Source organism: Amblyomma mixtum, chromosome 2, assembly GCF_055824585.1.
Source record: "Amblyomma mixtum isolate Tamu chromosome 2, ASM5582458v1, whole genome shotgun sequence".
NCBI lineage: Eukaryota > Metazoa > Arthropoda > Arachnida > Ixodida > Ixodidae > Amblyomma > Amblyomma mixtum.
Window position 1 is genome coordinate 302,635,671 of NC_143013.1, and position 27,370 is coordinate 302,663,040.

The 27,370-nt window shown below is 42.8% G+C and overlaps 1 protein-coding gene across 1 annotated transcript; it reads right to left on the minus strand.

Moving 5' to 3' along the window:
* Nucleotides 1-1,722: 1,722 nt before the first annotated feature.
* LOC149364723 (peroxisomal acyl-coenzyme A oxidase 3-like) lies at nucleotides 1,723-26,243 on the minus strand. The gene is made up of 14 exons (XM_089574662.1): nucleotides 25,912-26,243; nucleotides 23,396-23,629; nucleotides 20,453-20,527; nucleotides 20,279-20,368; nucleotides 17,685-17,917; nucleotides 16,957-17,053; nucleotides 16,152-16,334; nucleotides 15,565-15,687; nucleotides 14,471-14,591; nucleotides 12,744-12,977; nucleotides 10,946-11,100; nucleotides 8,808-8,940; nucleotides 7,368-7,522; nucleotides 1,723-6,474 (listed from the first exon to the last, which is right to left on the minus strand). The coding sequence occupies exons 1-14, from the start codon at nucleotides 26,059-26,061 to the stop codon at nucleotides 6,358-6,360; spliced, it is 2,100 nt and encodes a 699-aa protein (XP_089430788.1). The 5' UTR covers nucleotides 26,062-26,243; the 3' UTR covers nucleotides 1,723-6,357.
* Between the last annotated feature and the right edge of the window lie 1,127 nt (nucleotides 26,244-27,370).

Here is a 27,370-nt window from a genome sequence, read left to right on the forward strand (position 1 = left end):
CAGGAATGTCAGCTATAAAAATCATCCAAATTAAGTTCGTAATTCACTAAAATTCACTAATTATTATGTAATTAGTATAGTCGGGCAGTTTGTGACAGTGGGGAGTTCGAAGCCATCAATAAGACCATTCCATACCAGTTTCCGAAACAAAGAAAAGACATTCTCCAAAATTCTGCAGCACAAGGAAACTGGGCACTTTTTTTTTGCACAAAAGTGAAACTGAGTGCGTGAAGCGCGTAGGAAGTGCATGCCGTGGTACAATGGCGCAGGCAGTTCAAATTTGACACCACAGTCATTACATCATTGGCAGGCGTTGCATTTGCACTCAGTTCCCTTCACACCTGATGTGCCAAGTTCCAATTTGGTGCAGAAAAGAGCGCCAGATTTCATTGTGCTACAGAGCTTCAAAAAATTATGTTTTCTTCGTTTAAAAAACTGACATCGCATTGCCTTGCCCATGCCTTCGATCTCCCCACTCGCACTAACCATCGGTGCTAATTTAAAGTTAGTTTCAAATTTTAGCTTATTAGCTGCCTGATTAGGATTAATTTTTTAGTAACTGACATCTGCCACAGCTGACAGCTTGTTCATAAAAAGATTTTCTGTTTCTAACTTTTAACCTCTAGGAATTTTTGAAAGAGTTCACTGAAACCCCTGGTATAAGACTGGTAGCATTTGGCATGTGCATGTCTATTTTTTTCTTAATGATATGTGCCTGGATTTAGTGATGCAACCTGTATTAGAAATGTTGAATAGCACATTAATGGCTCCACAATTATAATTTACCAAGCAAAATTGGTTGGTAAATTGGTTTTTGAGGACAGGAAATGGTGCAGTATCTGTCTCCCATATCTCTGTGGCACAATAAGGGAAGGGAGGAAAGTGGGAGTGTTAGAAGAAAGAGAGGGACCTCCAGAATAATTTCGACCACCTGGGTATCTTTAACCTGCACCAACACTGGTCACAGATATTCAGATGACATAACACTGAGCATGTCATGGTCCAACATGCACTCTTTGACGGACACCGAGGATAAATAGAAGTTAGCTTGCATTGATAGGGTTCTGCGTTCATATCACAAAGACACCTCTTATCGAAAATGGCATTCTTATAAGCAGAAAATACCAACACACGAAATACAGGGGGTGCTACTACTGGCTGATTTCACAAGTAAAATGCATGTGTCGACGTCAGTTTTTGTGTGCAGATCTCAGAGGCTACAGCATACTGCAATTCACTTCAAAATGGTGGCAATCAATCCTTTTTAGTAAGGATATCAAAGCATTTGAGTCGACTGGCTGAAAGATTTTTAAATCAAATTTTGGCGCCAACAAATGACTCTTTTGCAGCTGTACAAACCTAAACAAAGCCAGAAAGAGTCCCTTTCAGTGTCCCTTTTACATGGTTGCAGAACTACCTAATTACTAAGTTCCTGTCATGGTAGAATGGACAACAAGGGATAGCTTTCTGTCCCACCAGGTAGGCGTTCGTCTGCTGCAGTAGTGACTACATTTAGTTGCCAGATTTCACAATTTTTCAATTTAGAAGCCCGATTCCGACACTGGAGTCACTGTTATGTCATGAGTTCGCGATGCAAGTGATGCAATTTTATACACAATTTTATACGTGATGCAATTTTATACACATAACACTTGCAAAAACCATTATGAGGAAGGTCATAATGCATTAGGGAAGATATTAGCTTTTGAGGCAAACAAAACATTGTCCCATTCACCACATTTTATTTTTCTTTTCAATGCTGACAGCAACAGACACACAAGAGACGTGTGCAATGAGAGAAACTCGAGAGGTATCCAGCAGTGAAATGAAACATGTATATGGGATAACAATAAAAAATATAGGTTGTTACGCTGCAAATGAAATACAGCTCATATCTGCACATATATATTATATAATCTCTATGCCTATACATATACACTGTAACTACCCGTGCCTTCACTCTCGGAAGGTACAATCAGCTGGCAGAAGGGCATCTATACATGCCCAATGCCTGCACACAGTCAAGTGGTTCTCAGAACGTCAACCCTAAAGGGGGCGTAGCATGTAAAGAACACAAAGCCCACAAGACGCTTGAAATTCAGTGCATAATAAAACAGCATCCTTCAGGGCCCTAAAGTCAATAAAATTAAAAAGAAAAGTGCATCACAGAAAGACCAGTGAAAGACACGACACAAAGTACACAGCTCACTGCTAAGTATGTGGGAAAAAAAGAGGTAGGAGATAAAATGGGCAGTGGGAGACCATAGTACAGTAAAACCTCGATGTGTTCTGTGTTCATACGGTCAAAATCGCAGGCAGTAGATGTACCCCATGAAGTTACACTAATTTTCTTAGGACTATGTCCAAAATTCAGGCAAATTCTGGTTGTATAATATGTTCAGCGCCCAAACATACATGTGGACACTACGAGTAGTCCGAACCTGGAGGGGGCAAGTGACATGAGCGGGAATGCTGCGGCATTTACTGGCCATGGTGGCTCCTCTGCAGTGTCCAGGTACAAAAGGGGCAAAGCATAAGAGAAAAAAAAAGCACACTAACATATGAATGGGCTGTTCCGGCGGGGATGCGATACGAAGCGAACGCAGCGGCTTCTTCACCATGCTTAAGGGCCAGGGGCGAAACATCTGAGAATTTAATAAAGCGCTTATGTACAAGCAGGCCAGGTCAGAGAACGCAGCCCCCGACGGTGCCAAGGGGAGCCAAGGGGTTGAAGAAGCCACCCCAAAAATTTTCCGGGTGCTTCCGTCTATCTCTGACAATGCGGTTGTATTCACCAGCAATTAAGTGCCTTAAACATCTCATCATGTGCATTCAATTGTGGCTGATGCAAACGTTCTCATTAACCTTTACAAGCAAAACCATGAAGGCATCATGCCAGTTAAATATTTTACTCCACACCTCCCGCTCTCTGCGCCACCCCAATGCCAACATCCCAGTGTCACTCTTGAACGCAGCATGAAGAGCAAAAATCCTGCGGCGGTCAGCCACCATGGCGGATTCACCGCACAGCACTGGTGCAGGGGGGCGAAGCCCCCAAAAATGAAGATGATTTCCCAGCTACTTTTACCACTGCCAGTGAGGGACCGGATGTGTTGTGGAGATTTTTTCTGTGCTATGGACAACGCAAATGCGGACTGAATTATGTGAGCATAAGAAACAGAGCTGTTCAGACATTTTTATGAAGTAAAATTGTCAATAAATGCCTCTGTGCTTTGAACAGATATTTTCCAAAATTAGGTGGTTTGGATCATTAGTTTTTCCTCTGATAATGTCTAAAACCATATCAGCGAGGTTTTACTGTATTTCGTCAATACAGTCGAGCCCACCTGTAACGAATCTGACGGTCACGCTGATTGTGTTCATTATAGCCAAAGTTTGTAGTAAGTGGCCGTCTCATATTATACAGACGAAAATCCAAAATCGATCAAAGACAGCGTTCATTTCTTTAAAAAAGTCTGTGACCTGTGTCTGGTTTTTCAAAGCACACCCTATTTCCCCAAGGCCCTTGCTGGCAACAAACTGTTTCACGGCCACGATGTTACTAACCGCTGTTGAAGCGCTCACGGCAACTAGCGGCAAGTCATCATCCTTAATGTCTCTGTCGGAGTCTTCGCCTTCGGTTGCTCGAATTTAACGCGCTATGGCTTCGTCAGTGCATGGCTCTGCTATCTCAGCGTCATCATCCGTGCCCACGAAGTCGTTTCAAGCAACATCAGGTACGGCCACGTCAACGACGCGTTGCCACAAATCCATTTGTGTCAGGTCACAAGACTGTTCGACAACCTGCTCCGTCGTTCCTGGGCCCATAAAGCCCACCTTACGGAAACAATTCACGATGCTCTCCGCTGTTGACTCAATCGAAGAGGCCATAAGCCTTCCCACAGCATCAAACAAAGAGATCCGAAATGGAGCGTCAGCGGTAAGGGCGAATTTTTCAACAGCGCGGTCGAGTTTATGGCGCCTTCGAGTTCACTCTAACAGAGTTGTGAGGCCGCGGCTGTTCATTATATCTGAGACGCAGCGCCATTGCCGTAATACATAACTTGACGGTAGCTCTACCCTTGTTCGTAGTAACCGAGCGTTCGTTATAACTGGGCTTGACTGTATATGCATATTATACTAGTACTACCATTTTACTGAGTAGACAAGGAAGGAAAGAGGTGCATGTTATGACATACATGACGGAAGCATGCCGAGTGAATTCCTCATTTAAAACGAGATGATGACACCTTCTCTGGTGTTTTTGAGGCAAACGTCACAAAAACATGACAAAAGTACCTCTTATTTGGTGCCACATGAAGTTCAGTGTGCAATGAACTTTTCCATTAGTCACTTCAAGCCACAAAGCAATGAGTATGATGAGACATGCTTTAATTTCAAAAGATTTTTGAAATATATTGTGTCAAGCAGTATTACTGCACTTAGCATCAGTCAATTAATTCACCTAAGACTGCTACCCATTTCATCCCCAAAAATGCTATGATTGCACAGCCACTGTACAAATGTGGTTTTAGAGAAAAAAAGAAAAAAAAAGCTATCAAGCAAGAATAAAAGGAGCAAGCAATAGTACACTTAGCTTCAGAAAGAAATCGACAGTTGTTTCACATATGGCTTAAAATAGGTGCTTTTAGCAAAGTGCATTAGTAGTGAGCTCTAAAAGTAGAGCGTAAAATCTCCATGTCGCATAAAGAACACATAATCTTACATCAGTAAAGCAAGGAATCATTATTCTTCTCATATTGCCTTTAAATGTGACCTTCATTACCGATGTAAAATCAGATGCCTGCTATTTACAACTCTGGATCCATCGTTAAAAAGGTAGAAATTGTTGAGTTGAGCATTCAGGTGCGGTTAACCAATAGCCAGACAGCTGTGCTGACAGTGTATTTATAACCCACCGCCAGCATGCAGCCAGCAATTAACGAGAAATTATTAATATGCAAATTAACAAATCGCGCAAAACAGCTAAACTGTTGATAGTTCTGAATGACAAGATAATGAGTAAGATCACCTCATGTTTCTTACACATAGGTACATTCTCAGGTTGCGAAAAAAAATTAAAAAATCAACAGCGAAAGGGAGAAACAGGTTGGGCTAGCAACAAAAGTTTCAAGCTATTAAAAGCTTCTCCAAAATAAAGCAGCCAACATGTATAAAATTATTCTAAAAATTTAAAAAGGCTCTTAGCAGTAAAAGGGCATTTGCGATCCTTTCCTTTGTAATTATCAACTGGCAAATGGACAGCGACTCGACTTGAGGCAGCTTTAAACTCACCAGCATCTCATTCTTCATGGTTTGTGGCAGGTGATGACTGCTAAGGCACTGGAAGTGAAGCTAAACACACTGAGTTCAAGCACTGGACAGAATCACAAAAACCATGGGTGATTCTGTATAACTGCCTAGTAATATACCTGGGGCTGTATTCCAAGACAATCACTTTTGAAGATATCGTTCCAAATAAACATACCAGCTGAAAATGCATGCCCAAACAGGCACACTTTCTGTTAGCGATAACAGGTGGAGAAACTGTCGAGTGCACTCACACTAGAAAAGAAGAATGGAACAGTCTCCTCCATTACAATTCTGCTGATACAGTCAAACAGCCCCCGTTTTTGTGAACCATGAACAGCCCAAATGGTGGGCTCACTTGTACTCACACCTTGCTCTCTGACCACTATATACATCAGACACAAAACAACTGCCACATGCCCCGCTGCAAACACTGCAGAGGCTACCCCGATAATACTCACACATTCCAAGACTGTCCACACATCCAAGCGGTTCCCATCCGGTTTCTGTCCTGAATTCCCAGTGCAAAACTGCCCTATTTTGTGGAACTGACCCACACCATGTATGCTTTGCCAAACACACCAAGAAGCTCATTAAACTTGGCAGATCAATTCTGCACCCTCAACACCAGGCTTGGTAATGTATTAAAGGCAACTTCTCTTTTTCTCCAATAGTCTGCATGCCAACTAACAAAAAACAAAGCTTCGCCGCTCTCAACTGACAATAGTATCACTACTGTCGCCTGTTTCATTCAACCACGAAACCATTCCAACTGCATTTTTTTGCCTATGGTCAGGCCACATGTGTGCAAAAGCATGCACCATGCATGATGCTCCTTCCATAACAGAACATGTCAAAAGGAATGAGAGGAAATATTAAGTAGACTGCCTCTGCTGCATCCTGACACACTGCACGTCACACCAGATGAAAAGTGAAACTGTCGTTGAAAGTGGTTGCCTGAGAATACAGCCCCTGGCAATACAAACCCGTTGAGAGCTGCCTGCTCTCCCGCAGAGGCCATTCTGTTGGCGACACGTGAGCTTCAACTCAGAGCTTTGCCAGCAGAGAGCCCATGACAGGTTTGTCGAGAAACTCTTTCCACCAGGGAGCACGCTGCGTGCCTCCAGGAGAAACGACGAAGGACTGGAACAGCTTCTTGTAGACCTGCAGCAAATGAAGGGCGGGGAAGGAATAAAGAGAACAAATGCTTGCCACCACACCACCATTACCACCATCAGCATAACTATGTTCACTGCAAGACAAAGGCCTCTCCCACTGGCATCCAGTGCCAGCTCCAGCTGCCCTGTCCCCACAGACTTCATAATCTCAACTGCTCACCTGACTCTGCTGCCCTCTGCTATGTTCACCTTATCTTGGAATTCAATCCTTTACCCTAAAGGACTATCGGTCAAGGATAACGGAGTGGATTCGAAGAGAAAGTAAACATGGTCCCTAAGTGAAGCATGAACGAATCTTATAAGCACTTGCGCAACAGCAGTGCCTGATAATGTTCAGGCACCCAGAAAGGCTTTCAGAACATGAAAATTATAAAAATACTTAACTGCTTGGCAGTCTAGCAAGCAGCCGCAATCTGAAAGATGTGCATAACACTTCCCTGCGCGCCCTGCACAAAGCATCCCTCAATGCCTGCCCACGCCTGTAGGCAGCGAGGAAATGTAGCTTTCTCATGGTTTAGATGTTCTGAAAACTTCTGTGGACACCTGTAGCAGCAAAGTTCACTACATAGAGAATGTCTTCACAACAAACACAAATTAGTCAAAGACACTGTTCTCCCGTTTGCTTTTTTTGTTGTAGCACTGACTCAGTTTCCAAGCCCTCTTCACCCAGACCACGGTGCTTTTAATTTGTCTAAAATGGTGGAAACTAACTTGTGAATAAATTTACATGGTGCATCGCGGAGGAGATTTCAATAACGGCCTCATAGTGACTTTCTCGGCTGAAAAGGCACCATTCCAGGGAGAAAGACCACTAGCAGGGTTCTGAAGCAATCTGTAACTATGGTACGACTTTGCATTCGGTGCCCCTTCAATCCTCACCTGTCCATCGGAACAGCCGAGAATGGAGTTGAGGGCGACGTCAGGCGGCGAGATGACATCCGCCAGCGCGACAGCATCATCCTTCAACTCCCGGCACAGCTGGAGAATGCCTTCACGCATCAAATTCTTTGCTGCCTCACCTGTGCAATATCCACCTGAAATGGAGAGTGGACACAACAAATTTGTGAAGGGAAGATGAAACGTAAAATTTAAAAAGAAATAAAAAAAATCTTTTGCACAACCCGTACATGAAAACAAAATGAAAAACAGCAATTATTCCATTCCACTGCAACCAGAGGTCATGCTTGGAAATGACCAGCTGGTCAAACAATCTGACTATGACACACTTCACACAATGCAAAAGCTGTTGCTTTGTCTTAAGCTGGAACTGCATGGAGCGTTTTTCACGAGCGAAAAACGCGACACGCGGCAAATGCTCGCGTTGCCGCCGACGCGTGAGCACCTGCACGAGAAAAATGAAGCGTTTTTTCGGGTTGCCAGACCACACAACTGCCAACGAGGTGAATTATCTGTTACCGCACATATAATATGCCCTTTAAATTACAGGACACTACAATAAAAACAATCTTCATGTAATTATACCTCGTTAAAGGCTGTATTGTGTATGTTGGCCGAACACTATGCGCGAACGAACACGATGCGTAAATGCACGTGGCTCTTTGGACGTGCTCAGCAGTAAAGCCAGCTCCTCCGAGGAAAGAGCAAAGTTACCCCAAAAAGGTGCCGCCGAGATGCGCGGAGAGCAGAGCCATCTGTTGGCAAACCGAAAAACCAAAATGACACGTGCCTGCACGCTGATTGGTGGACACCGGCCGTGACATCAGTGGACGCGCAGCGCCAGGCGTTTTTTTCTACAAGCGTAGAACCACGCGGCGGCACGATTTCTTGTTGGATTACGCTGGGCACGCGTCAGAATGACGCGCGCGTCCCACCATCCACGCGGCAATCGCGCCCAAAAACGCGCCATGCGGTTCCAGCTTTACAGCAGCAAAAAGCACTTGCTGATATCACTGTGCTACAGGTGGCAAATTTTTCATTTTAATTTTCCAATTTTAGTGAATATAGAAAAGTTTCATTTCTGTCCAAATAATGGTGTCTGAACAGCCCACTAGGTGTGTCAAATGCCTTGCACTAACAATTAGTGCTAACACGGGTGCATTTATGACTCACAGAAAGAAAAATATTTCAGCATTCCACAAACATATCTAGAAAGAGTCTTGTGCTCTCTTGTGGAGTATTTGCTCTAAAATCCATGCACCATTCAGAATATATCACAATAAGCAACAAAAAGTATTTTGCTCAATCATGTTTTGGGCATTCCGATTTCCTGCGAAAAATTTGTGACGCATCGTGTAGGTGCATACAAAATTCACTATAAGATGCACGCTGCGCATGAACATACACAGCATTCAAACTCACCCCCATACAAGTCCCCTATGCGCTTTTCCAGGCTCCAAAGAGCAAAAAGTGTGTTGAGTCGCTGCAGCACCACAGACAGCTGGGGATCCTTCAGGTCAGCAATGAAATTCTGGAACTTCTCCACAATTGTGTGCTGTTAGAAGAAACAACAAAGATTAGCATTCATGAGATGGCAACATGAAAGTCACTCTATTGCAGAAAAGTATAACCCACCTAACAGCTTTCATATGGATATAAACTTCTGCACAATTCTCTCATTACTACACAACTACCACAAATATCAGGCAAGAAAAAAGGCACCAAACTTTGGCTCAGTAGGCACACATTGTGTAACCAAGTGCACACAAGAGTAAATACAACTCCGGGCATAAAAGCAAGCAGGAAGTTCAAGACAGTAGCAATCCTAAGCTCTATTGGTGCTTGCTCACTAGTGTGAGTCAGTTCAGAAATGAAGGAGACAGGCCTGTCAGGCCTGTCAATGCATCAAGTGAAAAAATAGGTTTACCTCCACCTTTCGCAGAAGTCGAAAAGGTTGTAAGAGATACATTTGTGATATAAGAATGCAAACATAACTGTTAGTGCCTTTAATATCCTCTGAAAAAACCTCTTTATGGCAATAGACCAGTAGTTATGGAACCAAAACACGCCCTAACTTCCATGCAGCAAAATAAAGTCGAATCTCAATCTCATGGGGTTGCAAAAAATATTTGTATCATCTGAAATTCATATAACCTGAAAAGAACAATATCCATTAACAGAAGTACGGGAAATGGATTCAGGCAGACCTTTTCATGGATGACGGTATTTATTTATGGCCGCATGGTGATGTAGGGGCAGCGCACCACCTCTCACTTGTGTTGTTGGTGATGTGTAAGGCTGCATGCTACAGCTCATTGCTCGCATTGTGTACCAGGAAAACGGCAGCTCTAGGGCCGGTGATGTGCTCGAAGCACTACGAGCGCAAGGGTGCAGTCGTGGCTCACGTGCTCAGAACATTAGAAATTCTACGCATTGTATATAATGCACTTCAGCCAGGGAATTTCACAGATTCCTATCATCCCAAAAATCATACCAACCATGATCATATCATCGAGATTCTACTGCACAGTCCCTGCTTGCAGTCAATAGTTTTCTCTTCAAACTTAGGAGGTTCGCAACTTAAGTGGTGTTTCTAACACAACTGCCAACTAGCAATGTTAGAAAACCAAAATCAATTTGCTAGGGCACATCTTATTATAAGAAGCTTTCAGAAATAGTGCTACCTACATCAGCGACGAAGTGAAGTTACCGTTGAGACAGCGATGTGCAAAGTGGCCATGCACACTGCCGTGTGGCTGCACTATTTGGCGGAATGACAAGTTGCGGATGCTCCTCCCTTGCACACACCCCTTCATTGTGAAGCAAAGCTGTCACTGAGTATAGCTGAATATGTTTTCAAGAATAAAAAATATTCTAGTGTTGGTGAAAAGCAACAAACAATTCTTACTTCTCTGAGCAAGCTGCTTAACCCATTTGCTTTCAAGGACGGCGATTCGCCACCGCTAATATCTGCTTTACACATCAACAGATGGTGCCTCATACTAGGTTGCTTATTTTTGGATAGTAGTTTTCACACCAGACGACAACAGTAACTCACTAGTTTTTAAAATATATTTCAGGAAAAAAATTCTTATCTCGCCGCTTCTTTTGAACACTGCCATGGCACTGCAGAAAGACTGAAGTTTCAGGAGTTGAAAAGATTGTTCACGTGGTTTTGTGAACACACACACACAAGAGCATGGGAAACCAGCTGTAGCTCCATCCAAGATGAGCCTTGAGGCTTGTCAATGGCACCATTTTGATCACCAAATACCTCCACATGAAGGCATAACAGAAAGCATCACGCAAATGTTTACAGTACGATTCCCAGGAAAAAAAACGAAAGCTATCAGGGGTGCAACAAGTACCACTTCAGATTTCACACACCAGACTGCTTCAAGATTTTTCACAAACTAGAAAAATTTTACTTGCTCTAGAGCCGAATAAAACAAAAATTTCTCGTACATGACCTTTTCAGCGCGAGTTATTGCTCATGCTCTGCCGTCACAGACGAACCGCGGAAATGAATTGCTTCAATGAATGAGTCGATGATGACACACCTCAATGTATGCCAGAGCCAGCTCACGAAGGCAGAAGGCCTGTGTGTTGTTCTTGGCCGAGAACTGGTCCTCTCCCTGGGACTGCAGTGCGGTGTACTTCTCATCACTCAGACGCAACAGGTAGCAGACCAGCCATTTGTACGCCGCCAAGATCACTGCGCATGGGTAACGAAATCACATTAAGCTCAGGAAGCATAGTACAGCAAAGCCCAGTGATGTTCCATGCTGCAGTCAAAGATCCAATCAATCAGACCGAAAATCCCCCATTTCTGTCCCTTCTTACCTGCAGCAGCTAGAAAACTCTATCAATTTGGAAAAATGGAGAGAATTTCGGTACTTAAATTTCCATGCAACTCGGTAAAAATTCCCTTTTAGCCAAATTTTACCTTTCAAAATCTCTGAAAAATGAAAAACTCCCCGAATGGTACAGTGGTGAGCAGCCTTGTCTAGAGCGCTCGGGCGGTGCACTTCCTTGCAAACAAATCCAGATTTTGTGGCAGCCTCTAGGGTCCAGCTGCAACGCTTGCACGGAAATAGCGCCAGATAGCCTCGTAAACAAAGCAGGCACGAAAACTTTGCCCTGTAATGAGGGGCTGCTCTCTAATTTCGGTTTTTGTTACCAAGTGCGCACTGCTCAAGCGCTCTAGACAAGGCTGCTCACCACTGTACATCACCAGCAAAGCTAGAAGAAAGCTCTAAAGCAGACATTGAGAAATAAGCCAGAGCGTGTGGATGCATGACCCATCTACTTTCAAATCTGCACAGTGTGAAGTGTTCAGAACACCAGAAATCATAAGCCTAATGTACTCATTAATTCAGTGCCTTAAAGAATGTGTTCACATCTGGTTCCAGTTCCTGCACTAAAAAAGCTAACTTCTTGGCATTCCATGACAAGCACAATGCCTGGTCTCGAATGTCTGAGTGGGAGCATTGTTCCCAGCCTTTGTTTTGCTTGAAGCATGCTGGCTGGCACCGAACATTTTAAAATGTGAGAGACTCCTGCCAGCAATCTAACTTCCCTAGTGCGCTTCAACATTTGCCGATTGACTGCTGCTCGACAAGACTAGGACCCGTGATGGTTTTAACCCACGGACCGCTCTCACACACCTGAAGAAAATTCTTGCGAAACTGGGCCAGCAGTTGATTGCAAAATTCTTCCACATGAATTCCAATTCACAACCATCAAAGTCTCACACTGATAATGCATTTTGCATTTTATTCTTCTTCTAAATGATCTGGGCACTGGTACCTGCCTCTTTTCCCCGACAGAAATTAAACCTCTGCTGCAGAGGGAGCCCCGACCCAGCAAGTAAACAGGCATCCCCATCTTCTGGAACAGATGTACAGTCTGTTCAAAATCGCTTCAAGTCGAACAGGGTCGCAAATTTATTCAAATTACATAGGCGAGCCTTTTTAATATAATTGATATTGATGGCACCGAAGCGTCACTTCAAATTAACTGGTAATGTAAATTAAGAGGATTTGCATTAATGAGGTTAAACTGTAATGAGCAATTCTGCCACTGCCCTCTGTGGTATTCATTTTGCCATCTTCCAGGTGACGCTTGCTAAGATGGCTGTCTGGTGGTTGGCCATTTTTTTTCTTTCTATTTTTACCAGGTAGGTGAGGCAAGAAATGGCATGTATTCTATTGTCAAACGAAACACGAGGGCTATAAAATGTATTCCCACAGCAAGGCTTGGGCACATGTAAGCAAGGACTGGACCGAGTGAAACTTTTTTCCTTTTGGCAGTCTGGAGAGAAGAAGCAGGCCTCTGCCTACAGGTGGCACCACCAACCATTGATGTCGGTCATCTCGCGCACAGTGGTGGCTTGGAGGCTCCCCTGCAGGATGGCCTCCATGTCGTTGAGGAACTGGATGGTGGCCATAGAAGCCGGCAGAGGCTGGCCTGCCTTGCGCCCCTGCACCAACGACAGCAGCACGTTGCTCGTCTGCTGCAGAAGCACGTTGTTGTCTCCTTCGTAGGTGCAGTTGGCATCATTGTCATTCCGCAGATCGCCCAGGCCTGACACTGCCATGCAAGGAGGGCCACACAACACGTCAGTGACATGATATGTGCGTACAACTTATGAAACAAACGAAAAACATATACTCGGAACTTTTGACTCTGGGCCACTAATGTGTCTGCACACACAAAAAATGTTTGCACTGTGTTGCATAATACGAGAACCATGCAACAGCTGTCACACAGTGCTACATATGCAACGAAAACAATTGTCAACAGAAGGAAGCAACGTTGCAAACATAACATCTCCTTCTACCCCATTCACACTCCTTCGTTGTTGTGCGCAAGCTTACACTGACATTGCGGAATTGGTGGTCGGTGCCATAAAAGCCATCGCTATGCTGATTTACACACATAAAGCAGCTGCACTAGCACATCATATATAAATGATCAGAAGCCTTTTGCAGAGTATATACAGAGGAAAAATAAAAATTACATCTAGGCAGTAATCATTCACCTTAAGAGGGGACACTTGTCTTGAAAAAAAATTTTTTATTAATGAAGTCACAGTTACGAAATCTTCAGGGCATATGTATTTTTGTGTGCTGATTCTAAATTATGTCATTTAATTTCATGTAAAACAATTCCTTGAGCACTTATGCACTTTTTATGCTAGTATTTTGCGGAGAGTTTTGAAGAAAATTTGCTGCGGGAAACTCGCTGAAATGTATGCCATTGGGTTCTCTTGACACCAAGGAATACAATAAGGGTGAAATTGTCTTCCTGCCTATCATAGAACTTAAGTTATAGAGTTTTGAAGTTGTCACTTCAGAAATGAGAAGGAAAATGTGTATTCCTGTGTGTGAAGTGGCAGCTTCAGTACCCTATTACTCAAGTTCTGTGAGAGCCAGGATGATAATTTTACCCTTATTGTATTCCTTGGTGGCAAGAGAACCCAATGGCATACATTTCAGCGAGTTTCCTGCAGCAAATTTTCTTTAAAACTCTCCGCAAAATACTTGCATAAAAAGTGCATAAGTGCTCAAGGAATTGTTTTACATGAAATTAAATGACATATCTAGAATCAGCGCACAAAAATACATGTGCCCTGAAAATTTCATAACTATGACTAAATTAATAAAATTTTCTTTTCAAGGCCAGTGTCCCCCCTTAAGTAGTCAGCTAATACGGTGCATTACGATAATGTCGGTGTGAAAGAGGTGGTCAAAAAAATATATATAAAGAGGCACTAGGACAAAGACATGCCCAGATAATGAAAGATATGAACGCAGCACATCACCACATGTTCGTCCCAACCGAGACAAACAGGAAAAATGCTAGGCTTGTTGCTGGCTGTCATGCTGCGTCACAAAAGGAGATTGCCTTTAGCAAGTTAGTTTATGGCAGTCCCAAAGGCAGTTACGAAAATCTGCTACTATAGTATGTTCGAGAAAGTAGAAATAGATGTCCCGGGTGGAACACTCGCTTGCACAGAAATTTGCTGACATCATGAGGCTAGGTTGTGACCAGCACAAAAACCAATACAAGTCACCACGCACCTTTGAGGTACCCATGGCCGCCACAGGCCTCCCGGCTTTCCTGGATGGCGTCCCTTGCCAACCAGCCCGCTTTGCATTTGGCAGCACATGATATGATGTGCAGTTCCACACCCTGCTCAGACTGCAAGCAGGAAATGTATGAGGAGGCTCTTAGGAACACTCAAAGCTCACAGCATGGCCAAGCATGAACAAAAAGCCCGAAATTTTAACAAAGCATCTGCTTATTCATTCTCATTTACTTATGCTCCACCATGACGTTTAAAGGGACACTAAAGAGAAATATTAAACTAAGCAAGCCAGACAGATTATTCCCAGGAAACCCTACCTATGCTTTTCCTGTGAGGAAAGGTGGCTGCATTACGGAGAAATCACAAATGAAAGTCCTAAAACTCTTCAACATTCAATGTGCTTGCGAAAAATTAACTGCCAAGATGTCATTTTGATGATATCTACAATCTGACCAATCATAGGCGCCGCTTCCAAACACCACTAGTGTAGTGCAGCCACTAGTGTAGTGCAGCGAAACCTGCCACTTGTCATCAGTGCGAGCACTGCTTTGTTGCTGGGGGTTCGATATCTCTATACCTTTTTTCTTTTTTTTTTTTGGGGGGGGGGGGGGGAGGACAGGGGCTCATTTATATTAGGATGAAAAAGTCCGCAATGCCCTTGTGGACAATTTTTCCTCGATATGTCGCCAGGTAGTCTCTTTTGAATGGCGTCATCATCACCAGGCATCCATGGTGCGCCTTGTGGTTCACATGTTCGTATCATCCGCCACACATTGTGAAATTTTTCGCGTCATCACAAAGCGTAACATATTGTATTATAATGCATCATAGCCAAGACATCCTTAAAATTTGTACCATCGCAAAATTCTAACCAACCATAATAGTATCATGAGGTTCTACTGTGTTTACAAGATGCCATCGAGCAGGAGTGTTCAAGAATCTGTAACTCTAGACTGCTAAAACATGGGAATCTTGACTTGACGAAACTCGAGATTTAATAAACTTTTTGGCTAAAAGTAGGACTTTGTTATACCGAGCTTCGACTGTATCTTAGTGGCACTGAAGGAAAAGAATTTGGGCACTCACCACTTCCGGAGACTTTTCACCAAACAGAACTGCAATGTGGAAGCTGACAAACTCCTTGTACAATGCAGTCGAGTAGTAGTTCAGTACGTACGCTGCTGCGAGGAATGGGATCAACCTCCATTGCTGAAAACGAAGGTTGCAAAAAAGAAAAATAAGAGACTGCGATAAGTCGGGCACGCAACACTGCAGCAACTCTTCCAAACCTCCACTGAAAAATTGCACATCAAGGTGGTTGCTTCAGCCACACATAAATTCAAAATAAAGTCAAAATTACCAGAATACGTTAGATAAGCACTCAAAGGGTTGCGCAATCACTTGGCTCCATTTTTTTTTTTTTTTCAAAGATGTGCTACCGGCCACAAAAGTTTACAAGATGCACATGTCCGCATACAGTAAACTTTTGTGGCGGATAGCATATGGTGCATGAAGCCAAGGCTAAAATTATGTTATTACAGGTTGCAAAATTTGTCTACATGACTGTGTCAAAGGACGTGGTGTTGACATTATGTTTTGAGAAATATTACTAGCTGCATTCATGCCATTTGCGATATGGAGAGTGCTGAGGAGTGCTGAAAATGCTGATGTACCTGCAACTGGTACTCAATGACTGGCAGCTCCTCCTGGTTCTCGGGGCCAAACTGGCGACGTACTGCTGAGTAGCGAATGGAGATGACGACACTCTTGATCAGGTTTGTGGTGCAAATGCCCACAATGCTCACGCGCCCCATCGACAGGGAGCCCAGGGTCATTCCAAACCTCTTCTTTGGGTCCTAAACACCCCCACGAAGTGAAGCACATGGTCAAAACACAAAGAGGGAGTAGCAAAAAGAACGTACAAAGCAGTCAGAGCAAAGCTGCTGCTGCTTTTAAAAAATGAAATATGAACTTGGAAAAAAAAAAAGCCTTTCTAGCTTTCTCAACAGATTCTAACTCATGCAAGAAAATTATCTTTTCCTTTTTGGCTTAATGCAGTGCATAATAATCAGACTCGAATGACAGCAAACATTGCTTGTAAACCAAAACACATTATTTTGCCTTTCTTTCACATTCAGCTGAACTAGCAGCAAGGAAACAGAGCGATTCATGTTTCAATGTACAGCTTCCTCAAAAGGGGACATTCATCAACTGGTTGCAAACAGACATTTTGCTTCACAGTCGAGGAATAAAGTATAGGCACGTTAGTGTTTGAATTAGCCACAATAATGCAGAGGGTTTTCCAATCTGCTTTAAGGAAACGGAAGACTTCGTAGTAGCTCAGAGCAAGGTGCACTGGACAATTTATTACTGATGCTCTAGTGCTCTGAAATACCCTCAAGCTTCTCTGTGAGGCTTGTAGCAACAAAAATTTTAGCCAGTAAAGTTGCACGCGGTGGAATATTCAGGATTTCTTACCTTCAGCGGTGTGACGTACTCTCCCTCAGGTGTCACATCTGCTGTCCTATTCAGCAGGTTCTCCCGAGGAATGCGATAATTGTGGAAAGAGAGGAACCTAGAAAAACCAAATTTCATGATAAAATGAACACAGCCTCAGTAGTGCCTGTCTCCAGCTACACACAGTGTGTATGCATGCAATAATGGCCATATGACAGATAACAAAATAATAACCATTCACCAAACACTGCTGCCAAGCCACTGCATGTGAAAGCTCACTATGTATTTCTGCTTAACATTCATCCTTTTTAATACCTTTTCAAGATCACTGTAAATGTGAGAACTACTGTGGCTAACTTGGCTGAAACATAAAAACTGATCCACCAAAACTAGCTCACACCTGGACTTGCAAGTGTTTGGACTTCAAAACATGCCAAGTTTGAGCCTGGCTTAGCCCTGGCAAAATGAACTCATGAGCAAAGGTACCTAGTCCTGTATTAAAGAACAAAAAAAAATCAACTTCTCATCTTGAAAATGCACTGCGGGTGGAATGCTGCAGTACAGGAGGGCTCTAGGTTGATTTTGTCAACTTGTAGTATGTGTATAAAAACATAAAAGTGATGTTCACATTTCCCCCACCCCAAATGAAAATACAGCCATGCAACCTAGTAGCACAGTATGTATGTGTGCGAGATAGAGTAAATAAAAAAATTAATAGAAATAAGTAAACGACGCATGTGAAGGCTCACCCATTGTCAATGCCGTTGAGGCCTAGCTTGGGACCCATGTCTCCCACGAGGACACCTGGGAATGGCAGCAGCGTCTTGCGGTTCCTGATAGGCACCACAAAGGCATGCAGCCCTCGGTTCTGCCCATCAGCTGTGAGCAGTTGAGCAAACACGATGGCGTCCGTAGCTGTCTGACCCATGTTCCCCGACCACACTTTGATGGCTTCAATGTCAGGAGTGTTGAGAACAAACTCCTGGAAGTTAAAATGGCACCAAAGGATTTGCGTGATGCCGAAACCTCCTAGGGTTTGTGCATCATCAAAACAGATGTAATGTGCAAAGGTGTGGGTAACTGCTCAAACGCCATGATAGCATGTACACATGTAATGCATGCAATGTAGATGTGCACATACAGATCTGTCCAGTATCTTCCTGGCCCTTGAAACACTTTTTTTTTCCTGCCATTAAAAGAAATCACGCCGGAATATTCCAAATTTACGCTCAGCAAAATTCCACAAAAATTAAAAACTACTACCGACAACACTGTAAGCAGTTGCGACCACTGCAACACAAGGAGCCTAGTTGTTGTGTAGCTTGGTTTTCTGACTTGACATAACAACAACCTTCAATTCCATGATCATGCCTCCTTTCAACTGTAAGCTCTTTGCTGAAAAACAGGTGGTTTTCAAGTGCAATATCACAGGCTTCTAACCTTTGTGATGTGTGAGAAAATTACACAAGTGCAGTGTTCGTTAGCTGGTTGTGCACCTAGTTTCAGCAAAAGTTCACAACAGCTTCGTAACAGCCAGCAAGAGTTAAAATATATGGCACAGTTAACTCGAACAACACATGTACGTGATACACGCTTTTCAGAACCTTGGAAAGTTCCTTATTCCCGGACAAATTATGGGCAACAAATGCTACGTCATTCATTACCAACACTTTTAAACAATCTTGAACATAACGGAATTGACATTAACCACATTAGTATTTCAAAAATTAGGTATTTCCTGTCGGAGCAAGCATCAGACAACCCATACTAATTAGTGCACCTGAAATAATAACATGCAATTCTGTTGCAAAACCGTTTGCCTTTATGAATATGTACCTATGCACTTTCCATTCTGTTTGTAAATTACTACAGTTTATTTTGTTTTGTCTTCGTACTTGCTGTACATATAAAAAATTGTTTAAGTTCCACAAGAGAGCTTTGCAAAACCACTCTATATTGTTTAACCTTGTACGTTTTGCTTGCTTTGTTTCATATTTCCATATTCCACGAGTATGTTTTATATAATGTCCACCTGTGTGTCGTCACTGCATGCCATGTAAAAGGGGGCTTGAGCGCAATCAAGTGAACATGTTTCACTTTTTGCTCGAGCCTCCTCCGTTGATTTCTTTCTGACGGAAAATAAACTGCATTTGATTTGATTTGATTTGATAAGTGGCTCTATATGTGCACACTGTTTCAATCTAAAAAACATGCACAGAAAACATACTCAGTGAAACTGGCTCAAGTGTTCACTATTCTTTCAATACAGTGTTAAAGATCTCCACAAATGGGAGAGACACATCATGTTATGCGGAAAAAGTCATATGCATCTACCTAGCATCTGCCGCGGAACTTCTGCACACAGGAAATTTTTATCTGTGAATTCCATTCACCAGAAGCTTGTTTATCTCCATGTATACTGAGTATAGGCAAGCAAAGGAAAGCTGCATTTCCTGAGAGTCTACGTAACATCTACGCAATGCTGAGGATGAACACAGGAATCAAACTTTCCAGATGTTAATGCATTCTCATGACAGGGAAGCATGCAAATCAGAAACCGGATCTAGTCATCACTTGTGGATTGAAAATTTTCATGAAAAATAGGCCTATGTGTAATGATATGCCAGTTTCTGATGTTAACAATTTGACTGTAACAGCACTGACGCTATTCAAAGGGGGCGTGTTTCAGGCGTTTAATTTAACAGAATCACTACTGTACCTAGTGTTGTTCATCACACAGATACTCTCGTTTGACTGTCCACTTTAGTTTTCTGCCTGCAGAAAGCACAAGAATTTAATCATGAATGGTGCTTCTGTTAATGACAATGGAAATCCTACCATACGTGGAGTTACTACTACAGGGTTTACTTCATGAAATGTGGTCGCATGGCACTGGTCAACACACATCCCGACCTGAGCTGCTCTAAACACATTAATCGGAGAGAGGCAAACGGAACTTCACAACTAATGCTTCTAAATTATCACTCAAAACTTGCACACATCAGAGAAACAGCCTCAGGAAAAAAATTTGATTCTCTCCCTTCCTAACTTGGCAGGCAAAAATCGGCATGCAGATGCATAGCCCCATAAAAAGATGCCCAAACTGAATTAATAATGAATGGCTGTATGGCAGAACAGTCTGTCATAAACAACAGTATAATCAGTTCCGAGACTCCAAGGAGGTCAATGGCAAGGTATGCATGGACTTAGGTGCTCACAGGACCCAAAATGCACTGCAAGAAACCAAACGGTTCCACTGAACCCATTCTGAGACCCTGGTGAAACGAGCCTTCAAATGAAAGCAAATTTTAATTGATACAAGTACAAAAAGACAGCCACTTGCCTGAGTCCAGGGGTCATATATTGCTTCAGTCCGCATTGCTCTTGTGTTTGTTCCATGACTAAGTTCAGTCAAGGCAAAACAACCAGCTGCCTATTAACAGAAGGAGACACACATTAGCAGGAAGTTACGAAGTGTACAAATTGATTCTACTAAGACGTTTTCTGACGGCCTTACCTCAAAATTTAGTATTTCGTCAAAGATCTTCATGTGCCGCTTTGTGCCCAGTCCTCTCACAGCCCCTATAAACATCTATAAATAAAAAAAAACATCAAATTAGTATGACATAAATGAAATTTGAAGCTGTCAGGCAAACCAACCAGTGAGTCTCTCCAAGTCTGAAACATATTTAAAAATTATTCCTGACAAGTAAAAATCTATATGCCTTGAATGAGTTATATTTTAAAGAGACCTCAGAATGCACTTCGTGAACTAGCTAAAAGAATCATGTAATACGTTTTTTACACCTGCCTCTTCCCACTCTAAAGTGTTCCTTACAAATTAAAGAGCTCATAGTCTGGCGTGCATATGTACCGGTTATTCCATTCAGAACAGCCCATATTTTAAAAGCTGCAAAAAAAAAAAAACTAGGCTGTCATGCCGTGATGGGCTAACTAATTAAAGACATGATGGTACTAGACACAGATCTACCACAAGCAAGCACAGTAAATAAAAAATTCAGGGGGCACTTTGACTGTCTAAAGTGGGTAGAGGCGGAAGCGTTTTCCGCACCACTTTCGCTGTTTCTGTGGCACTGGTGGCGTCACATATATTTGAGTACTAATTACTAAGTGATGGCAAATCACTAATTAATTCTTAATTACTGATTAATGCCTGAATACTAATTAACTGCTAATTAATGACGCTTAAGCTTCGCCTTTAGAAGTGGAACGCGACAGCGCGTTGTAGCGCTGCCAGGGAGTCCACAGAACCCCACCACCCGTTCAGCGGGGCTTTTTGAGGAAAGGAAATGGCGCAGTAATTCTCTGTCATCTCAGTGGACACCTGAACTGCACGTAGAGGAAGGGAGGTGGGAGTGAAAGAAGATAAGGAAAATGAAAATTGTATTTGAGGAAAGGAAATTACGCACTGCCTCCGTCAAATTCAGGAGGGCACTTTTTGTACCTAAAGTGTGGTCACTGATGTGTGGTTAAGATGTTAAGCTTCGCCCCTAAGAGCGTCTTGCAACGCTGCCAAGGAGTCCATAGAACGCCATCGCCCATTGGGTTCTATGCCTCGCTGGTCGGTAAATTGGTTTTTGAGGAAAGGAAATGTATCTGTCTCTCATTTGTCAGTGGACACCTAAACCTCACCGGAGGGGAACGGAGGAGGATGAGAGTGAAGACACCATATGCGCCTAGGGGAACGGAGGAGGATGAGAGTGAAGACAAGTATGCGCCTTTGTTCATTCCAAACCATCCAGCAGGCATGGCGGAGTGGATAGCGTGCTCGTTCTCTCACGCCGAAGACCGGGGTTCGATTCCTGAGCTCGACCAATTTCTTAATCGCTTTTATTTATTTATATGGCCTGACTAGTAAAGCTAATTAGGCTAATTGGGTAATTAAGCAATTAACTAAGCTCAGTCCCACTTACTTGGAGCATCACTATACGATCCCTTCAATTGGTTGTATGGTTACTAGCCAAAGTGCAATTGGCCCCATTTGAAATTCGCGCCCTGTGACGTCACGACCGTTTCCACCAATTGAAAAGCGTGACATTTTCTGTCGACAACTGCTGCTTACAACGATGAGACATTAAAGACTTCCGCCTTAATAATGACCAGTGACTTCTTTCCTAAAGGGCACCCATGGGTACATTGTTTTTAATCCTGTCAGGCACTAATTTTGTTCCCATCCAAAGGCAATATTTTTCTGCCCAAATAGCATAATAATAACTCAAGAAAAACAGCTTGTTAGTTTTCCATTGAAAAATATCTGTGGTTAATTTTTTACAGGGCTGTGCTACATTTCATACAAAGTTTCACAGTGGTTGAATGGTAACAAGAGCCAAGATTTGTAAACTCCTGAGGGATCGTGGAATCACTTTCTTTTTTTTTGGAGATGCAAATTTTTGAATAAACTGAGAAAGAAAAATTTATTTAATTATTAGTGGAAAAATCTGTCAGCGTAAAAATGGTGAAAGACGTGCTGCCTAGTTCACTGTTTTGTGAAATAGTATTTACTGCATTTGCTATACCTATGGCATAAAAAAAAATGTTTGTTTTATGGGTTTCTGGGGCTTAACGTCCCAAGGAGACTCAGGCTACAAGGGTCGCCGTAGTGGAGAGCTCTGGAAATTTCGACTACCTCGGATTCTTTAATGTGCACTGACGCCACACAGTACACACGCCTCTAGCACTTCGCCTCCATCGATATGGGACCGCCACGGCCAGGATCGAGCCCACGTCCTTTGGCCACTAGCCGAGCACCATAACCCCTGAGCCACCATGGCAGCAGCATATAAAAAAAAAAAACTAACTTATTTGTTACACGAAGGGTGCTAAATTCACCTGAAACAAAGAAATCGCTGCTAGATGCAGTATCTTCTCATAAAAAGCTATGAGTTCCTTTTGTACAAAACTGTGTATACAAAGCATTTTAAAGGGTTAAACACTTCTCCATGTGCAGATCATTGTTATAGAACCATAACTAGGAAATCAGTAACTTTGTTACACACCAAGTCAGGACTACACAGAAGTTTCTAATTTTTTCTTTTATTTTAGCTGGATTCAGGTCAGGACCACTAAATAAAAAAGCAGGAAATAAACATAATTTCGGCAACAAATTGCCTCGATCAAATTATGATGTCACTGAATTCCAAAATGCCATTACATTATCGAATAATAAAAAAGAAAGCATATAGATGATGGGCCTGCTGCATACCGAGACGATTTTCAGCTTTGATAAACTGAAAGATTAAAATATAAGCACATTCAGAACATCATCCAAACACACACAGTAGGAAAATACAATCCTTAAAGTGCAACATCTAGCATTTTCACAGATGACATTTCTTATAAACATTATGAGCAACAGACATTGCAAGCATCACTTGAGAGGAAACCAAGTTCACTTCCTGAGGGCTGACAGCAACAGTTTAGGATAAAAACCCTCACTTACATCAAAGCACAGGACTTTCTTGATAGAGAGTGACCAGTCGTAAGCACCAATGCAGTTGTTGCAAGCCAACGACAGATATGGATTCTGGAAGAATTCCTCCTGTGTGTAGAACTGGTACTCAAAGATGCGCTTCATCCTTTTGAAGCATAGATGGCGGTGTTCTTCCAAGGTGATGTTGTCATAAGGCTGGCGTGCAAACAGTGGGTCTTTCTCTAGGGTATTGAACACCTTGGCCTGGGTGCAGAAGCAAGAGTGGGAACACTCATGAACTCAGTGCAAAAATGCAACATTATTGTTGTTGCCTGTTTCTCGAGCCCCTTTTAAGCCTGAATATCATCTGTTCTGAAAAGCTTAATTATGTGCAACGCTTCACTTATAGGTGTCATCAAAGAACAGAAAATAAATTGTTTGAAAAAGTTTCAACAAAGGAAAGTTTCAAGAATTGTTCAAATAAATTCAAGCATCTGCTACATACTAACTTAGATTAAAAAACTTTAGTAAGCAAACTTGAGTAGAAAAACTAAATTGCCCTTCCAGGCCTATCCTACATTTGCAACAGTTAAAGTCTATGCCAGCATCAAAATTGGCAATTACAAACATTTATTGAACACACACAACTGACACATTTAAGGATCACTGACATAAAAGAGAAAACATAATAAATAAGCAGTAATTTATGTATCACATGTCATGCTCCAAAACTTAATAACCAACATGGTAAAATAAAAACCAAGCAGATTTGAAATCATTATTAGCAGTGATGACAACGTGGGAAGGCGAGGAGTGGTAGGTGCGATCCCGAAAAGTTGTCGGGCTACACCAAAGATTTTCCGAGCGCTTCCCTGAGACACTAACAAGGAGGACATTTCTTATTAGGTCCCATCGTCTTTTTACCTCTATGAGCAAAGTGCCACACAGGCACCAAAAATTTGCCTCACCTCGCCCACTACCCTTTTCTTCTCTGCGCCGCCCTGCTACGCATACCCTACTATCATCCTTGGCTATAACGTACCTTGTAAGGAAAATTGGTATATTATAGGAGTGAAATTAGACATGCACAAAACTAAGATGGCGCCAAGGCAGACACAGGGTATACACGACAGCAGCCCCATTTCATTTTTCCTGTCTCGTCTTTGTATGCATTTTGTTTTTGTTGTGACACCCGCAAGTGGACACATAATGTAAGCACTGAAAAGTGAGACCTTAGCACACAAAGTGATGCTAACTTTCGCAACACAAACAGCTGCGTCCCTTCAAAAGTTAATGACGCAGCAGGAGGACTTTTCATTGGGGCTACGTAGAATGCATCATCAAAGAAGACACCAATCCCTATTAATGACATAACCAAGAATTCAACAAAGCGTTAGAAGAGTGCTCACATTATGTAGAACAAGACCTGTGCTTTTACACGCGATTATATTTTCTCGTTTCGAGCATATTAGGCAGATGCAAATGCCTAATGCAGGTGCCTTCTTTTGAATGTCAAGGTTTAAACTGTACTTGCAAAGACTTCGTTGCTTAAGATTCCGAAACAGTGGCCCATAAAGGTGTGCAGTGACCCTCAACATGACCTGCAATGTGCTCTTGAATTGTACCGTGCCATAAATATGCCAAAACATTCCTGGGAACTACATCGTTCAAAATGATAGCCAGGCACATGCAACTCTTTGGCAGTGCACTGGGTGTGCACTGCTTCATGAAGTAATTGCCGACATCCCTGTGTGTTGCACACTATATTCTGTAATGCTCCATCAAGCTGCTTCTTACAAATTATGGAGTGAAAAACACTGTTTTCTTCTCCAACTAAATGCAAGTAAATTTCAAATTTTCACAGACGTTTTTCCTCGTGCTTTCATTTCCATTTTCAACTCTTCGAAAACTATATGGTTTGACGGTGCAGGACAGATTACAGGCAACCAATATAGAAATAGCATTACCTCTTTTTTTGCATTTGTAGAACTTAAACAGTATGACGAATGCTGCCAACAGCCATGAAGCATTTAAGCTACATTGCTACACAAATGAACGCGCACAGATCGCACTTTGTGCGCGTTGTTTGTGCGAGACAACATCGGTTCGATATGATAAAGATATACGGGTTGCTGTCAACATGACACTCTTTTTCTTTCAAGTGCTTTGCGTAGGATATGTGCTGCTTACAGGCATCCCCGATTTAAAAAACTGCTAAACGTTGGAAATAGCGGCGTTGCCACAAATGCGGCCTCAGACCAGGAAAATTCCTGCATGCATCATTAAACCGGACCATTGCACGGCTACTCGCCAATGCCACAAGGTCGCACGGTTGTGAAACAAAAGGAAAGTTCATCGGTACTAAACGAAACCAACCGATGCTATTTTTTTTCCTGGTCAGCCCTGCTTGTTTCTGCGCTGTATTCAAGAAATTCATTTGAACGCTGACGTCCGGTGAAAGCGGCCTGTTCGAAATCGAAGCTTGCGCGAAGCCGCGCGCGCAACAGAAGTTTTTACGAGTGGAATCGCTTGCCACTTCACCATACCTTGAACCTTATGATGTCTTCGCCCTCGAGAGCCACTTTCAATTTTCTCCAGTCAAACGAGGCCAGCTTCCTATAAGTGTCCAGCGGTCCCGGGGGGAACGACGGCATGTATTCAAGCACAGATGCAGAGTTTTCATCTTCCGACGACATCGCGAGCGGACGAGTGCCTTGCCCTCTCGTTCAACTCTGATCACACTGAACGCCGAGCAGAGAGTTACGATGTCTGTACTGCCTCCGTTCTATCCGTCTAGAGTGTGGCAACCTGCAGAACGAAAGTAAAAACAAAGCCACGCTGCACTTTTTCCTCGATTGAAACCAACAAACAGGTTCCGATTGTCACACTGACGTTAGGGTAGCGACAACTTTTTATTCCGATTGCGCGTGATTGCGGTACCATAGCGGGATGCAGTGAAGAAATGTATATATGACAAATTCACATCAATGCTTTGTTTTTTAAGAAGCATTTTATGCAATCCAGAGCAAAGATCAGTGAAAAATGGCTTCAACGTGCCCTTTGGCCATTTTAGCCAAACTAAAACCTGAGACATTAGGGTAATAAGAGTAGTAGTAGTTCTGAGGTTGTGCACGTAATTTTGCCATTCCGTCTCGTCCCCCACGCTATAAAACATGCTCGTAAATTTCCAACCGCCCCTGCAGGCTTTTTGGACCGCAGCTGATCTAAGTAAACTACTTTCTCTATGTCTCGACTGGTCGATCACTGCGTCCTTTACGTGCGCGTTGTATGACTCGACATGCCGCAGCACTCCACCGCGGTGAACGCTGGCCTCCCGCATCTGTTAACTGAGGGCATGTGTAGGAAATGATGGGGGTGGGGTTAATTGAGTCGCTGGGGAAGGACTGCTGCCGTCACAGTGCAGAAAGCTCGTTTCGCAGCAGCTGGTCCCTGTTGCAGTATGCCAGTCCGTAGCAGAAATTCAAAAAAAAAAAAAAAAGACAAGCACCAACAGCTGTCGCACCGCATTTATTAGTTATCTTTCCTGCTCTGCAGAAGCTTGCCAAACTTGAACTGTTTGAAGCTTCAAGATGAGCTACACTAAACAGAGAGCACACAGGAACACGAGACAAAAACTGGAGTGCATTAGCAAGTGCAATCATTAAATGGCAAAGAATTAACGCTTGTTTACAGAGGACAATTATCTTTCAGCACCAAGTGTGTACAGGCCAATAATATGTTCTCTGAGAAGGGAACTTAGTCCTCATTATTTAGTGCTCTACAAGGTCTTCAAGCATGAAATGTTTCACCAACCATGGCAGGCCAAAGAAAAGGGTGCACACGACACATCAGGTTGTATAGTTCAGGGATTATGGACAGATTTAAGCGAAATTCTCAAACAAATTGAGGCGTCATCCATCAGGGCAATAACAAAAAACAAGGTCAAAGCTGCCCTCATAAATTCTGTGCTCGCTGCATAAGCACCTCGTATATTCGTATGAGTGA

What these genes read in the sequence shown, in the direction of transcription:
- LOC149364723 (XM_089574662.1), bottom strand. Translation starts at nt 26,061, where the DNA reads ATGTCGTCGGAAGATGAAAACTCTGCATCTGTGCTTGAATACATGCCG. An exon ending in TCATTGAGTACCAGTTGCAG is followed by an intron (nt 15,688 to 16,151) that starts GTACATCAGCAT and finishes CTTCGTTTTCAG; the next exon opens with CAATGGAGGTTGATCCCATT. An exon ending in TCGGCTGTTCCGATGGACAG is followed by an intron (nt 6,475 to 7,367) that starts GTGAGGATTGAA and finishes CATTTGCTGCAG; the next exon opens with GTCTACAAGAAGCTGTTCCA.